The following is a 15,462-nucleotide window of genomic DNA, read 5'->3' as shown; positions in this document are numbered from 1 at the left end:
GAAAAATGATCAAATAAAAACATGAATGTTGCATTAAAAAAATTCTGCTACACAGTTTACCAATGGAACTTTTTTTTACTTGTCAGCTGCGCATGTGTACAAAAAAAGAAGACATTTCTTTCGCAAGCAGTGAGTGACCATTAAGCGAAAAGGAGAGTAGTACATTTGCATGAGTTGATATTATACAATCAAAGCCTAAAGGTGTGATTTCCAGGACATCTGAGATGTGTTATTAAAAAAGAATTCTAAATATGTTTGGTTGTGTTAATGCATTGGGCCATTATTTATCGTTCATGTAATGTGTCATTTTTCCTTACAATGTCTTATAATATATTGGAAACAGTATTGTTGTATCAAACATATAGATTATACAATATGAATTCAAAAAAGAAGTGTGGCTCTGAAGCAAAAACTTGAATGTGTTTGGTGAGAGCATGCATTAAGACTTTCAGTCAGCCTCAAAGTGATTCTAGCAAATCTTCAGGCAACTCAGAAACTTGCGGTTTGTGGTACGGGTGCTGCCAGTTTCAACTGAGGATGTAAGTCAGATGGCGGAAGGAATACTTTGAGGATCTCCTCAATCCCACAGACTTACCTTCTGTAGAGGAAGCAGAGCCTGGGTACAAGAAGGATGACCCATTCATCACTTGGGGTAAGGTCACTGAGGCAAGTAAAAAATGAAAGCGTAACACTACAGTTGGTGTCTGAGATCATTTTCCACGTCATCTCTCAGGTAGGGACATGTGGAATGACAGCTGTGTAAAGGCATAGCCTTAAAGAGTTAGAGAACTATGGATTTCTGCAGCAGCAGAATTTGAAACATGGATGTTGGTTTGTGTTGTTGAACCAGGTCACACGAAATATTTACAAGAATTTTTTTTAAAAATGTAACTGACTTTTCTGAGTCCTGAAAATGCAGAGGAAAATGACTCTCCGTCACTTTTGAATGATGAAGAGGAAGGACTGATCCACTGTATGTCCATCCAGGGTTGCCACGCCCACTGTGTCTGTGTTGCAAACGTTGATGAACCAACCGCTATACAATGCTGACTCAAATCTCCGTCGTCTCGCTGAGTCACCCTTCATGTAAAACACAAAGGAGAGGGTACTCTCATCGCTCTTGGAGATCTGCTTCAGCCTCTGCTTCTCACATGTCTAAAGGGATGAAAGCGTGGATTAGTTTGCTTGAAAATGGCAATTTCCTTATAAACATCTTCAAGTCACAATGAAATGAAGTACAACTGAGACAACAACGATTGTCGAACTGAGACAACGAACTGAGACAACAAGACGTTTCACCTCTCATCCGAGAAGCTTCTTCAGTTCTAACTAACTAGAACTGAAGAAGCTTCTCGGATGAGAGGTCTTCAAGTAACTTAAAGAAGTCCAGACGCTTTTCTTTGCAAGCTCCTTTGACTAATACTTAACTCTAACTCAATCTCCTAATTATTTTATTTTGCAAATGATTTCAATTCTGATGAAGATGATCTCTTCATTGTGGCACCTGTTAGTGGGTGGGATATATTCACCAGCAAGTGAACATTTTGTCCTCAAAGTTGATGGGTTAAAAGCGGGAAAAACGGGAAACAGTAAGTATTTCAGTGAGTGTGACAAGGGCCAAATTGTGATGGCTAGATGAGTGGGTCAGCACAGCTCCACAACTGCAGCTCTTGTGTTCCTGGGCTGCAGTGGTCAGTATCAAACATGGTCTAAAGAAGGAACACCAGTGACCCAGTGACAGGCTCATGGGCAGCCAAGGCTCACTGATGAACGTAGGGAGCGAAAGCTGACCCTACATGCATCAGACTGCTGAAAAAGTCGATGCTGGTCCTAAACAAAGTGAAAGAACTAGAAAGGCGTGAGAATGCAGAGTGCATCGCAGTTTGTTGTGTAAGGGACTGCATAGCCACAGCCCCTGCTGTTCACCACTGAAAACACCAGCAATGGGCATGTGAGCATCAGAATTAGACTGTGGAGCAGCTACAGATGATGGTCTGGTTTTGTTTTACATTACGTACCTGGAAACACCTGACACCAGGATGTTCTATGGGAAGAAGGCACGCCAGTGAGGCAGTGTGATGCTTTTATATATATTCTTCTGGGAAACATTGGGTCCTGCCATTCATGTGGATGTAATTTTTGACAAGTACCACATACCTAAGTTTTGTTGCAGACCATGTACACCCTTTAATAGAAATGGTACTTTCTGAAGACTGTGGCCTCTTTCAACAGGCTAAAATGCTCTTCCACAAAGCAAAAGTGTATCAGGAATGGTTTGAGGAGCATATCTTCAGTTTGAGGTATTGACTTGGTCTCCAAATTGCCCCAGATCTAAATCCAATTGAGCATCTCTAGGATGTGCTGGACAAAAAGTCTGACCCATGAAGGTCTCACCTCATAACTAAAGGGATCTGTTGCTAACATCTTGGTGCCTGATACCACAGTCCATGCCTCAGTGGGGAATGCTAATTTTGGGACCAACACAATATTAGGCAGGTGGTCGTAATGTTATGCCTAATCTGTGTGTATTTAAATTTTTGATATTACTACTAATTTGAGATGCTAATTATTCTGCTATTATATACTTTTTGTAACATAACTCTGTCTAAGCAAATCTTTTAAAGTGAGAAGTGTATCTACATAGAACAAAGGACAGAAACAGGCATGCAATGCTTTCATCCCCTGAACAATGATGGCTGAGTCCAGAGAAACAAATGTTTATCAAGCCTTTTTTTTCACTGCCATGATTCAGTCAAAATCAATAGCGTACACTTATTACCTCCACTTTAAGGAACACCCTGTCCGCTTGCTTGCAGCACATGAGGAAGCAGTTGGAATCGGTGAGGTTTAGCACCACTGGCATCCCACTGGAACCCCTTCTGAAACCGCTTGACTTGTAGTAGTAGATAGTAATTTTCTCTGAGCACAAAAGGAAACCAAAATAATGAGAGCAGTTTCTCTATCAGAACAGAGTATTTTCTTACTCTACCTAACACTGGAGTAAATGTGAATGATGACAGCTTCAGTAAAAACTCATCTGAAAACCACGAGTGCCACGTTGATGTGTCCTGCTCCGAAAGACAAACCTGGATTTGGAGAAGCATAGACGATCTTCTCAGAACAGATACCTCGGAGGTATTGGCGAGTGGCCAGATTTTCAATTAAAACATTCGACAACTTTTCCTGCCGGAAACTGCCGCCTCCTCTCGGAACTGAAAGTAAGAATGGGAACAAGGGCCCCTGTTTATAAGTCATATCCCTTTTTAAAAACAAAGGTGACTGCACTGACCGTTTTCAAACTGTGATTTCACAGCAGTGGTCTTGTGTTCTTTACATCGATCTCGACTTTCACAGGTTTCATTTTTCCTTTATGAGATTTAATTTTGCCAGTTGAAGGCAGTTGTACAACACATAAGTTATCTATAGGGGTCTGCAGAAAAACTGCCTAGTCAAGGTCATAACAGCTGCCAGAACACATTTTGGTTCATGGGTGTAAACATGCGACCATTCTCAGTAGCTTCCTCTTTAGATAACCACAAATATACAGAAGCAAAAGAAATACCCAGTTGCCTCACAACATTCAAACACTTTAATGCATTAAATACTGTAAATATTGCTGTTAGCAAAGTTAATTATGGGAAAAGAAGAAAAGCTGGGAGAAAAGGCAGGAGAGTAAAACTGCTTTTACTCACCGAGCGTCACCGTGCTGGATTCTGCCACCATGATGATGTCATTAAATGAACATCCTGTCTTATCACAGCCCCTGCCTCTCACCAGAGAGATGCTAGTTTTTGTCATCTCAACAACAAACATCTCATTCTCCTCAGTTTTCGCTTGGCAAAGATCCTCTTCAATATTCCCCGTCTCCTTTTCTTTTTCCTGCGGCTCCACTACAGTTCCCTCCGGGTCATCCTCCCTTGTCATCTCCCAGCTAAAGCTGATGAGTGTGGGCTCTTTAGAGACTGGTTGTAAAGTGTCTTCAGTCAGGGATGTCTGCTCAGTGTGGTCCTCTTCCTTGGCTGGTTTGCACACTGTCTGAAGAGAACGAAGAGAAACAGGATAATATAAAATACCCCCCAAAACCAAAATAAACACAGAAAAAAGATGTTCGCAGGTAGCATTTACCAAGATTATGAAGAACATAAGCACAGAAATTTGAATCACATTACACAATTTCATAATGTTTACATATATAAAGTGAAACACAATGAATTGTTTATTTTATTTTTATTTTATTTTTAATCTTCTAAGACTGTATCTGAAATAATATCTCTAAACTAGAAGTCGTCAACTCACCAGCATTGGACTCCCCTCAGCTATCATCTTTGCCAGCTCCTCAGGTGTAAGATCATTCAGGTCCATGCCATTTATCTGCAGAAGCTTGTCTCCTTTTCTGATAAAAATAAACAGTAAATAAATAAAATAAATGTACAATGTGCTTTACTGAGCCCTTTTGTGTTTGGCAGATGTAATAAAAGGAGTTAGAGTGTGTTCATAAATAATAATTTACTAGTTTTACTCTTTAAAGGGGTTATTTTTTCCACTACAGAAGGTCTCGTGAGTACACTGAGCTAGAGATGAACACAAAAAAAATCCACCCAAAATTGGAATAAAATTACAAAATAAGGCAACAGAATTATATAATACATCTTAGTTCATTTGCTCAATTCACCTATAATATTTCACAGTTTCAAACTTTTCTGGCATCATGTTGAAACGATTAAGTGGTAGAATTTGAAAACAGTGAAAATAAGAGAAAAAACAGGATTACATAATTAGGTATGCAACAAACTGAGATACTCCAAACTGAACTCATGCTCAAAGAAAGAAAGAAAAGAAAAAGAAATTCTGCACAAAATGCTGACTTTAAGTAATTTTATCACATTTAAATTTTGTAATTTTGTTACATTTTACGATGTAAAATGTTCCATTTAATGGGATCTGGTCGAATGTCAATGTACTTGACTGGTATATGTTCATTTTATACCAAGTTTATTTCAGTTTATTCCTTAAGAATTAATTATTGCAATAAATAAACATCTTTCATCACTGCTTCATGTTTAATGAGGGTGAAAAATAGAAGGCTCAACATGTAAACTGGAGAGAAAACCTCAATGTAAATATAAATAAAAACTAAGAGAGTTATATGTTTTTACCAAAAACATGGTCTTGCTAAAAAAAAAATTTTTAAAAATCCATAACATGAAGTTGGATGTCTGTGCAACGTTATATGACTACAACTTTTGAGGCTCTACAGTAAAACTGTCTTAGCTTCTTTCATAGCAGTACCTGGAAAATAGTTGAAGAGAAAGAATCCGCTAAACAGAGAGCAAATTATACCTGACATAAAGTTTTCCTTCATTCTCCATTTTGTACTTCACCACATTCTCCACTACATATTGATGCTTTCCCTCATGGATCTTGTGTGCAATCAGCACACCGCCCTTAACCAGAGAATCCTAAAATGTACAAAAAGAACACAAACTTTAACTTTTCTCAACAAAGACAATCATGCCAGGATTATCTTTTAAGTGTATCTCACTACATGTTGTACTTATTGTTAGGGGACAGTTAAGCGTTGTCACCTACCTTCATGTCCATGGTGGCACCAATGTCCGCTCTAGATAGCGTTATACCACTGACTGAAACAGACTCCGGTGAAAGTGGCAGTTTATAAGTCTTCCAGTGTGTCTGTGCTTCAACTTATTATAGAACAAAAAGGGGAACTGTGAGTGAGAAAACACTGACACTGTCGTGGATGGGGAACTGCTGTCAAAAAAGGAAGTAAGAGAAGATTAGAACATTTTTGATGAAAAGTGGACACAGTATATGGTTTGTTTGAAAGCAGAACTTGTGAAGCATGTGGAAGAAGAAGGTTATGATTTAACTGTAAAATATCTTTTCAATAGCAACAAATACAGTGCTTTGATAAGCCACACACTTCCCCTTTTCAAAACTGATAGAGACTAAAATATTATCACATAGTATTACTATATAATATTACTCATATAACATCCCTTTTTTTCTTTCACTGCGTTTAAACTTCCTTAAAAACACCAATAATAAGGATTAAAAAATTAGCATGAAAACCTGAAAAGCTTCAAATATAAATCCCAACAGTCAGATTTACAGTGTATCACAGATCACATGTAAGCTGTTGGAAAAAAAAATCTCTTCCCCTGTGACAGTTATGATGGAAATATATAATGTAACTAAATATCAGTTCATTTTTACCCGTGTCTGCCGGTACATTAGAAAAAACACAGTACCAGATTGTGAACGTCTAATGCAAGTAAAATTCCTCCATTCAAAACCGTAAGTACAACGTTCACTATTAATTTAACGCTTAAAAAGTAAAAAGATGCCACTTCTTAATTTGTACATTTCACTGCTTTAAACAGAGACGCTACCAACGGGGGGCCGGGGGGCCCTGGCCAACCCCCTGGCAAAACTGTCCTAATAATGTAAAAATGTTGCAGAAAAGCTGGTGCCAATCCCTGGACAGATCGCTGGTGCATCTCAGGGACAACACAGAGACAGGCAACATGATCGAATGCTTATTTTTCTTTCCTGAACAAGTTTGCTCTTAAAGTTAACTCCACTCTGAGAAAGTGAATCTTAAGCTGCTTCTGCTGACAATCATTAAAGTGATGGTTGGGACTTCCAGTCAATTAAAACAGATTAACATGGATTTCCAAATGTTTTTTGATTTTCATATGTACCTATTTTATGTCACATCAACTTTAATAGCGGGAAATTAACCAGGCATACAACTCCCAAAAAGTGGATTCTGTTCATCTGGACTTTTTTCAGTGGGAGAAACATTATGTCACTCATCCAAGTAACTTCTTCAGTCTCATATAGGGCATGTTTTTCAAGTAACCTATATTTGATGACAGCATATTAAAACTGGAAATTCAGTTTTTGGTGTGCCCCCCCCATATTTTTAGTGGCCCCTATAAGGCCACCCCTATGAAAAAATTCTGGATGCACCCCTTGCTGTACAGTACATATTTCATATTCTTGCTCAAAAAAGGTCAACCTATCATGAGTTCAGAAAAACAATTTTTCTTAAGTTTATTTTAAGAAGGTGATTTTTGTGATGCCTCCATGCTACCAGCAGCCATGGCTACCCAACTGAGAGAGATGGATTTAAAGCAGGGTTGTCATTTTAATACACATTTAATTACTATCTTATTATAAAAAAAAAGAAGTCAGCACAAATCTCTGAGCTTATAATGTATATACATATTTATAATTTGACCTCCACACAGTGTATTGCTTATCATTATTTGTGTTGAATTACAGTGTTTTAGCCCACTTTAATGACATGAAACGTGATATAGTGTCGCAACAAAAACGTTGGGATGTTCCGCCTCGGGAGTGAGAACAAGCTCAGTGTCCTCACAATTTTTGTCCTCAGCACCACCTAGTGGAGGACACCATGATTTATTAGAGAAGAGAAGAGAGGGTTTCTGGATATTTACTTTACAGCATTGAATGCTGAACTCCTATTTAAAGTAATTTTGAAATTTTCCACAAGAGCCTGTTTATGTGGATCATTGTTTGATTTATTATTTGAATAAATCATAAAGCTGTTTTTCATTCTTTTAACACTGCACATCATCACCAAATGGATGAAAGAAAGTATTAACAATTGATATGAACTCATTTTAAATGATGGTTTTAGAATATTTAATAGATTTTTTTTTTATCCCTCTTTGGATCTTGATGTTATTGATAAATGGCAGTTTGCTTGTCTTTCCTTTTGCCTTCTAGAGACCCAATAACAAAACCAATGTTGTTTTTGAATCTAATTATCCAGTCACACATGTGTGATGTGTCTGTAAGAGTTAGTTTTCTTTTCTCTCTTTTTTTCTTTTTTTTGGGCATTTTTTTATTTTTATTTTTATTTATTTATTTGATTTGCCTGTCCCTTTTGGATCTTTAGCCATCAGAATTGTTGTCTGAAGGCCAAGAAAGATGCCAAGCGAATTTACTTTACCAATTGGATCATCATGGCCTTGCCATATTGGTCCATTTAATTATGTATTTAATTATAATTATGTATTTATTTGCTTTGATTTTCGGTTGTTACAGACGGGACAGACATGACTGGGGGATAGGACAGGGAGAAAGAATGAAAGAAAGAGAGGGAGAGAAAGAAAAATAGAGGGGAGAAGAGACGGTGAGAAAGGGGGGAAGAAAAAAAAGAAAAAACAAATACAACACCTGGATCACCTGTATAAGAAAAAACAGAAGAGAAAACAAACCAAAAAGAGTAACATAATAAATACAACACCATCACAATAAACTAGCTAACAGTAGATAACAGTAGATACTAAATACTAAATGTTATTGTGCAGTACACAAGATCAACAGCGCACAATGTGCTTTGAGGTAGCACCCAAGAAAGGTGTAGTTTGTGTCTGTGAACACCCGTGTGCACACCTGTGTGGATCAGCACGCTTCTATTCAGAACTGAAGAAGCTTCTCGGATGAGAGGTGAAACGTCTTCAAACAACTTAAAGAAGTCCAGACGCTTTTCTTTGCAAGCTCCTTTGACTTCTATTCAAAAGGTTTCTCCATGTAACGATCTGCTAGGGAGTGTGGGGAGCCATAGCCCCGTGCCCCAGGGCATGAAGCAGGTATTGAGGAGATCCAGGCCCCAGACATCCAGAGGCCCCAGAGTACGAGGACCCAAGGAGGACCACCACAGGGGCAACTGTGCCACCCTCCTGGGAAGAGCTGAGGAGAGCCCCAAACGAGAGGTCACCCAGCAGCCGCGGAGCAGAGGCCAGAGGGGGTTGCTGTGACGTGCCCGCGGGCTCTTCCGGCAGCCATCTGTGCCAGAGAGGACCAGGCCTCAGGCCCAGAGGCCTGAGGCTTGAGGGCACCCCACCCCCCGGAAGGGGCCCAGCCGGGCCACAGGCACCAGGTCCCGCCAATCGGCCACCAGGAGTGAGTTAGTATTTTCTAACTGGTTGATTTCATTGTGCGGATGGGAGTAAATATATATTACTGTCTGTAAGCGACTGTGTGAACATTGCTTTATTGTAAAGATGAAGGTCACCTGGACCCAAACCTAGTAATTCAACAAAAATAATGGTCAGTGAGACAGTTTGTGACAAGAAGGTCATGGCGGCTCATTGTGCAGACTGTCCTGTAATTATGAAACAGAATGTTTTGTTAATTCACAGAAAATGTCCTTCTTTTTGTCTTCATTTATTGTTTTTCTCCAAAGAAAACAAAAAAAAAAACCCACACAAACAAATTTCCTTAGGCAGTGAAAAAAGAATTTTTTTCTCATTTAGTTATTTATCTGTTACTTAATTACTTTAGTGCTGTATAAATAGCCTTGGGGGAGGTCTTCATCAATAAGACAGTCTGTAAAACTCATGAAAATGTATACCCTCCTTCACTTATTATTAGTCTTTGTTGGGACAATTCTGGCCCCTGGGCCTTATGTTTGACACACCTGTTTTAAAGCCTCCAGAGAATATCAGCGCTGTCCACAGCTAGAAGCCTGTAAAAACTTTCTTTTTCACATAACTGTATGACTGCAAACATATCTGTTATGCAGGGACTTTGATGCTTTGCTGCTATGATGAGTTGTTACTAAATTTATACAAGGGCGCACACACAAACAAGCAACCACACATTCTGCAGTTATTTCCAGCGTGCCCTGTGGAGCCACTGACATCCAGCTAAATCCGTAGATGTTCAGGTGGATTGAATTACATGAGAAGCCCACTCCACTGTTGCAACATTGGTAACAGCGGCACACGGTGGACCCTCAATCCAGTGTACTGGCCAGTTTTTCACCATCTCAGAAGCCAAAATAAGCTGATGAATAAATCCAAACAGGTACTGTGACATACTAAACATACAATGAGAAATTGTGCATGAAAGTGTGTGTCTGCCTCCTGAGAAGTTTTTTAAAACTCTACCTGGGAGAGTTTTAAAGACTCTTACAGTATTGATAAGTATGTAGCATTTTATCTGCTTAAATCTTGGCAAGAAAACAAGACAGCTTAAGTCTGTATTTGCATGTACGAGTGAACTTTGACAAACTGTGTTGTTTGAAGTTTCCTAAATTGCTTTTCAGAAACTCATACCAACTTTCTCGGTGTTGTCTTTAATAAAATCAGCAATATAAGAGTTGTACTGTTTGACATCATTACTGTATGTGTGTTTCAGATGGTGATACACGATGTGTTAATAATAGGAAGTGGCCCTCATGCCCTAACCCTGGCTAGCTTGCTATGTAGCAATGACTGGGACCCAAAACCAGATGTTAGACATGACTCGCTGTTCTCCACCTCCACCACCAAGTCTCAGCCAAGCACAGAAACATCCAGCAACAAGCCCAATACTAGCAAGATGAAGAGGAAGAAGAGGGTAACAGATGGTATGGTGTGCTTATCTTTACTTTCTCAAAACTGGGAAGATGTTAGGATTGTTACTGAGAATCTGAGTGTTCACAGGGAAACATTTTCAGGCAATTAACCAAACCGTCCAGGCAAAATGAACTGAAGACAGATTGTTTGAACCGTTTTAAGCAGAAATACCAGACGTAATGTAGATCTGTTTATAAAGGGTTTGCACTTTATTTTAAAAAGCAGAGAATATTATTGGGCTGTTGGTCAGACAAAACAAGTAGATTGAAGAACATGAGTGATGAGAAACTGGGAGTTTTTCATAGTTTTGTAATATTTTGTTAACTAAACTACAAGTGATAAAAATCGAAAGTATCTTATTACAAAAAAATAAAATTCAAGTATCCACACAAACTGAACCAGATAATTTTGATTTTTTTTAGTCATTTAGACTTTTTCTGGATAGTTTTTAAATTGACTGTTTAAAAAAAAAAGCCGGCTTTTGTAATTCGCCAATTTTTCAGACATAACTGAGTTTTATGTGAACATGATAATGAGACTGAAGACGCACTTATTTTGATATCCACTGATGCTGTAAATAAGAATGAACAGTTCTCTCTGTTCTCTTTGTTGACAAATTAAATATTCTGCAGGCCAGGCGATGGAGGTGCAACATGCAAAGTTAACCACATCGGAGAGGACAGTTTGTTCCCCACTCAGTCTCAGAGTGGTGGACACCTATGGAGAGTGGACTGCTCTGTGGGAGAGCCAGTTCACAGCTCTGAACATCCCTCATCTGCGCTCACACTCGCTGGTGCACACAGACCCTCTTAATAAGGTAGAAGCACAATCGACTTCCCCTACTGTGGAAATGAGGTACGAATAAGAACGGTGTTAACGTGTGAATATTTGTCCTGACAGAAAGCGCTGCAGGAATTTGCTTTAAGGTGCGAGCGCTCGGCAGAGCTTCATAGCCTCCCAGAGCAGGTTTATATTCTGGATGAAAATGCGTTCTTTAACGACATGAGGCTCGGCAAGAAAGAGAGGAAACGTCTAAACATCAGCTCTGGGCTAAAGAAGAGTTTGTCCTTCAGTCTGCCAGGAACAAAACTAAGTGTGGATTTCTTCAAGGAGCAGGTGAGAGCAGCTGTGCGTGTAAATAGCATGTGTGCTTGTCTTGTTTGAAGTTACACTGCATTGATTGGTACACTTTGTAAGCTTTGATTGCTGCTCTTTTAACACCACATTTGTGTTACTGAATAAGAGAAGTTTGCATGCAAAACAGAATATAAACTTTGAAACTTTGAATCCTAAAATGAGACATTTCTTTTAGACAATGTGATTTCTTCTCTACCTGTTGCTGTTGGGGGAGCATCAAAGTTTGGAACAGAGCTGTGCTTTAGGATTTTATTTTGTTTTTAGATTCAGCTTGTTCAAACAGTGGGATTTCTTGTCAGCTTTTATTATTTTGAAGATGTCTAGTTTTAGTTTAGTTTTTATTAGCTTCATAGTTAAGTCTTTTTAATTTTTAATGTATGGAGGACATATGCCAGAGGCAACATTTAAGAATGTAAGAAAACCAGCAAGCTTTTTTTTTTTTTGTTAATTTATGTTGTAATTTATGTTAGGTCAGTCTGTCTTGTCTCTGCTAGCCAGCTAACTAGGCCTCTTAGTTAGCTAGTTTAGTGTTTTCTGTTAATTTATGTTGTAAATTTATGTTGCATGTAGCACCTTGGTTCCTGGAGGAACATTGTTTCGTCTCACTGTGTACTGTTAAACTGTATATGGTTGAAATGACAATAAAGCCAACTTGACTTGACTTGAAGCTAATACAATAAGAACATCAATATTTGAAAACAATTGACTCGTGGTCTTATAGACATCCATCAAAGACTCATCAAACCTTATTCTTATAATTTAAGAAATAATCCAACTAATTTTATATCCTCCATATTTTATTTTAGTTGGTTTTACAACTTCACAAAATTAGTTTAGTTAGTTTCAATGTTAAATTTGTTTTTAACAGTTGTAGTTTTTATCTTTTATTTTGGTCAACTCAAATATTTTTTTCACACCTACTTTTAGGTTTGAGTTTAGTTCACTATTAAAAAAAACTTTGCAATAATGTAACTAATGTTGGATGACATCTTCTGCTGCTTCGAGAAACTCACCAAAACACCAACGGCAACAATAAATTGCTAATTGCTACCACTTATCCTACCAAATTTAAGCAGCATGAGCACCAAAATTTGAGAATTGCTGTTTCCTTAGCTATTTCAGTTAAAACACAGGTGGAGAGATACAAGTTGGACAAAGTGCTGCTGAAGGGAACAGTGGAGCACATCACCCCTGTGAAGGAAGACGAGACAGAGATGAAAGACGAGAACTTGAAACAGGAGGAGGAAAATCAGAGTGACGTCTTCAAGGTGTCTGATGCAAAGAGAAATGAGGCGGGGAAGACAGCTAAATATTTTCAAGTCCAACTTGAAGATGGCACCATCCTAAGAGCCTACCAGGTCGTCATGGCAACAGGTCCAACCCGTGCCCAGATGGCAAACATCCCATCGTGGGTGAAAAGCATTGGTGAAAGCTACCCAGAGGAGCGTTTACTGCATACAGTTCATCTCATGCATCATCTGCCGAATTCTAAGCAAAAACCTCGAGAAACAAATTGTGTGAGAGACAAAGATACTTTCGCTCCTCAAGGTATGTGAGATTTCTTTTAGAAATAATTTGATTACATAAACATTAAAGCTTTAGTGACCCAGTATCATAAAGTAAAACTCCGCTTTGTGAGTTGTTTGCACGTTTCCTAGAATGTTATAACCTTTGCTTTCTGATAAATGTCTTTGCTTCTGCAGACTTCGTTGGCCATTTGGCACCTATCCTCACACCTGCTCCTCCCTGTGCAAATACTGTGTGCTTGTGTGTTTCTGTCATTGTATGTAGTCTGTGAGCCCGGCCAGAGAGTAATGGTCATTGGTGGAGGTCTGACCAGCGCTCACGTCATCTCAGTTGCACTGCAACAAGGTGCCAGCCATGTGACATGGGTTATGAGAAAACACCTCCAGGTTTAGAGACTGTAAAACGGCACATGAACCAAAAATTAATAATAATTCTGTCCAACTCGAGTACACATTTTAGCTCGTGTTGTTTTCTTCCACAGCTGAAACAGTTTGACGTGGGTGATGTTGAGAGTTTGGTGGGTCGTTACTCTCATGTGGAGCACGGCATCAAGATGGATGGCCAAGCCTACCTACGGCAGTTCTACAATGAGAGGAGTCTCCACAAACGCCTTGCAATGATTCATCAGGCAAGGAAGGGAGGGGCCGTCACCCCGGAGGCCTACATCCATCTGCAGCCATTCATAGTGAACGGACAGGTGGATGTGAAGACGTACTGTCAGGTTTGTATTCAGTGTAGAAGGTCCCAAGAGTAAAATGAGATATGACCCACCAAGTAATGACAAACTTCCGAGTTCTACTACCTTTCCAGCATCCTAATGTGGACAAGTCACCCATGTTGGAGTTGCACAATGCAGTTACCTCACTGGCTTGACAGTGTGATAACTGCATTGTGTGCATTGTATGTCAAATAAGGCCTATAATGAACAGGGAGATAAAGAATCTCACACCGTCTAGGTGAGTGAAGCCAGCTGGTGCTACAGAAACCAGGTCTGGAGCCTTTCCCTCACCACCGGGGAGCACTGGACTGGAGATAAGATTTGGATTGCCACTGGCTGCAAACTTGATGTGAAACAGGACCCATTACTTTCTGAAGTGATGAAGGAATTCCCAATTCAGGTGTGTTATGTAGAGAAATGTGTAGTGTTTGTGCATGTACAACACAGAAGTGTATTGTACATGCACAAAGGTTTTGGAAATTACTTGGATGATGAGGAATTTTTTTATGTTTTCATGTAGTTTTTTTCTGCAATCAGTCTCTGGATATAAAAATAAATTATTGATGACATGTGTTTTGTGTTCTTTAGGTGATAGACGGATGGCCGTGCATAACGGAAAGCTTACAGTGGACAGAAGAATGCCCACTCTACCTGATGGGGCAGTACGCAGCTCTTCAGGTAAGTTTTACAAATTGTATTTGTAGTGATGTTTTTTTTTAGTTATATTACAGGCTGGCCGTGCCTTTCCCCCCAATTTCTCACATAGGTTGGACCTCATGCAGTAAACCTCGCTGGAGGACAGGCTGCCAGCATGAGGATTGCCAAGGACATTATAGGCCGTCATCAGCAGAAGGGTGGGCAGGCTGTTGAACTAAGTGGACAAAAACCAAAAACTGAAGAATACATTCAACAGATGCGAGGTCTGTTTTGGCTGTAAAATGACCACTTAGCCTGAGAAAGTCAAAAATAGCTGCTAGCCATTGCTCAAAAATAGAAGTCATCTCTTCCTGTTTATCTTGGTCAAGGTGTACTTGGAGAATAATAAATGTGGATGACTGAATATATGATCAAGTTTGGGAACTTCAACAAATGTGGTTTTAATAAAACATTGATTTTTATGGGTACTTTATTTATGGGCTGTCAGACATACAGTCCTGATGTTGAACTGCATAAACAGGGTCTCTCGCAGCACGCCATCACTACTGAGATGGGGCGCAGTAAGATAGTCATTTGGAATTTCTTAAATGATCCTGAGGATCATGGAACAAAAACGTCAAGTGGAAGACCTAAAAAATTTCACCAGCACTGAGTGAAAAAATTGTTGTTTATTTGTTTAATAAATTTTGATCAACAAACTTTCCTTGTCTAATCATGCCCCACGGTGTGGTCTTTCTTTACTTGTGACTTCTTGATGTTGATAAATACAGTAAGTGGAAAAAATATATATAATATACATAATAATGTTCAACACATTATGCTTCTGCTCTGAGGTCCTGCCTCCATGTACTTATGCAATTAATCACAGGACAGCTGGACAGGTGTATTTATAAATAATATTAAATTAGGCCAATTTTCTTATCCATACTTTTTGACCTGAGGGTAGAATTGATTGTGAACCGGAAAGAGAAAATGCTTATGAACTTGCAAATTAAAAACGTGATGCATTCGCCCTATGACAGC

The 15,462-nt window shown here is 39.1% G+C and overlaps 2 protein-coding genes across 2 annotated transcripts; one reads left to right on the top strand and one right to left on the bottom strand.

The window, feature by feature from the left end:
- Nucleotides 1-55: 55 nt before the first annotated feature.
- Nucleotides 56-5,678, bottom strand: LOC309711751 (uncharacterized protein). The gene is made up of 7 exons (XM_082542210.1): nt 5,590-5,678; nt 5,341-5,459; nt 4,297-4,393; nt 3,693-4,035; nt 3,087-3,212; nt 2,780-2,919; nt 56-1,155 (listed from the first exon to the last, which is right to left on the bottom strand). The coding sequence occupies exons 1-7, from the start codon at nt 5,599-5,601 to the stop codon at nt 937-939; spliced, it is 1,056 nt and encodes a 351-aa protein (XP_082398336.1). The 5' UTR covers nt 5,602-5,678; the 3' UTR covers nt 56-936.
- Nucleotides 5,679-9,800: 4,122 nt separating this feature from the next.
- LOC309710424 (uncharacterized protein) lies at nt 9,801-15,137 on the top strand. The gene is made up of 10 exons (XM_082539858.1): nt 9,801-9,867; nt 10,201-10,411; nt 11,033-11,217; nt 11,301-11,516; nt 12,671-13,085; nt 13,329-13,450; nt 13,546-13,785; nt 14,021-14,182; nt 14,371-14,460; nt 14,549-15,137. Exons 1-10 carry the CDS (start codon nt 9,850-9,852, stop codon nt 14,717-14,719), a joined length of 1,830 nt encoding a protein of 609 aa, XP_082395984.1. The 5' UTR covers nt 9,801-9,849; the 3' UTR covers nt 14,720-15,137.
- The last annotated feature ends 325 nt before the right edge of the window (nt 15,138-15,462 follow it).

Source organism: Aulonocara stuartgranti (genome assembly GCF_965226115.1).
Source record: "Aulonocara stuartgranti genome assembly, chromosome: 1".
NCBI classification, from domain to species: domain Eukaryota; kingdom Metazoa; phylum Chordata; class Actinopteri; order Cichliformes; family Cichlidae; genus Aulonocara; species Aulonocara stuartgranti.
The sequence above is the reverse complement of the archived record's forward strand: the minus strand, read 5'-3'. Positions and strand labels throughout refer to the sequence as shown.

What these genes read in the sequence shown, in the direction of transcription:
- LOC309710424 (XM_082539858.1), top strand. An exon ending in TGGATTTCTTCAAGGAGCAG is followed by an intron (nt 11,517 to 12,670) that starts GTGAGAGCAGCT and finishes GTTAAAACACAG; the next exon opens with GTGGAGAGATACAAGTTGGA. An exon ending in ATGTGAAGACGTACTGTCAG is followed by an intron (nt 13,786 to 14,020) that starts GTTTGTATTCAG and finishes CACACCGTCTAG; the next exon opens with GTGAGTGAAGCCAGCTGGTG.
- LOC309711751 (XM_082542210.1), bottom strand. An exon ending in ATCCAGCACGGTGACGCTCG is followed by an intron (nt 3,213 to 3,692) that starts GTGAGTAAAAGC and finishes TCTTACTTTCAG; the next exon opens with TTCCGAGAGGAGGCGGCAGT. An exon ending in CTATGCTTCTCCAAATCCAG is followed by an intron (nt 2,920 to 3,086) that starts GTTTGTCTTTCG and finishes TTTTGTGCTCAG; the next exon opens with AGAAAATTACTATCTACTAC.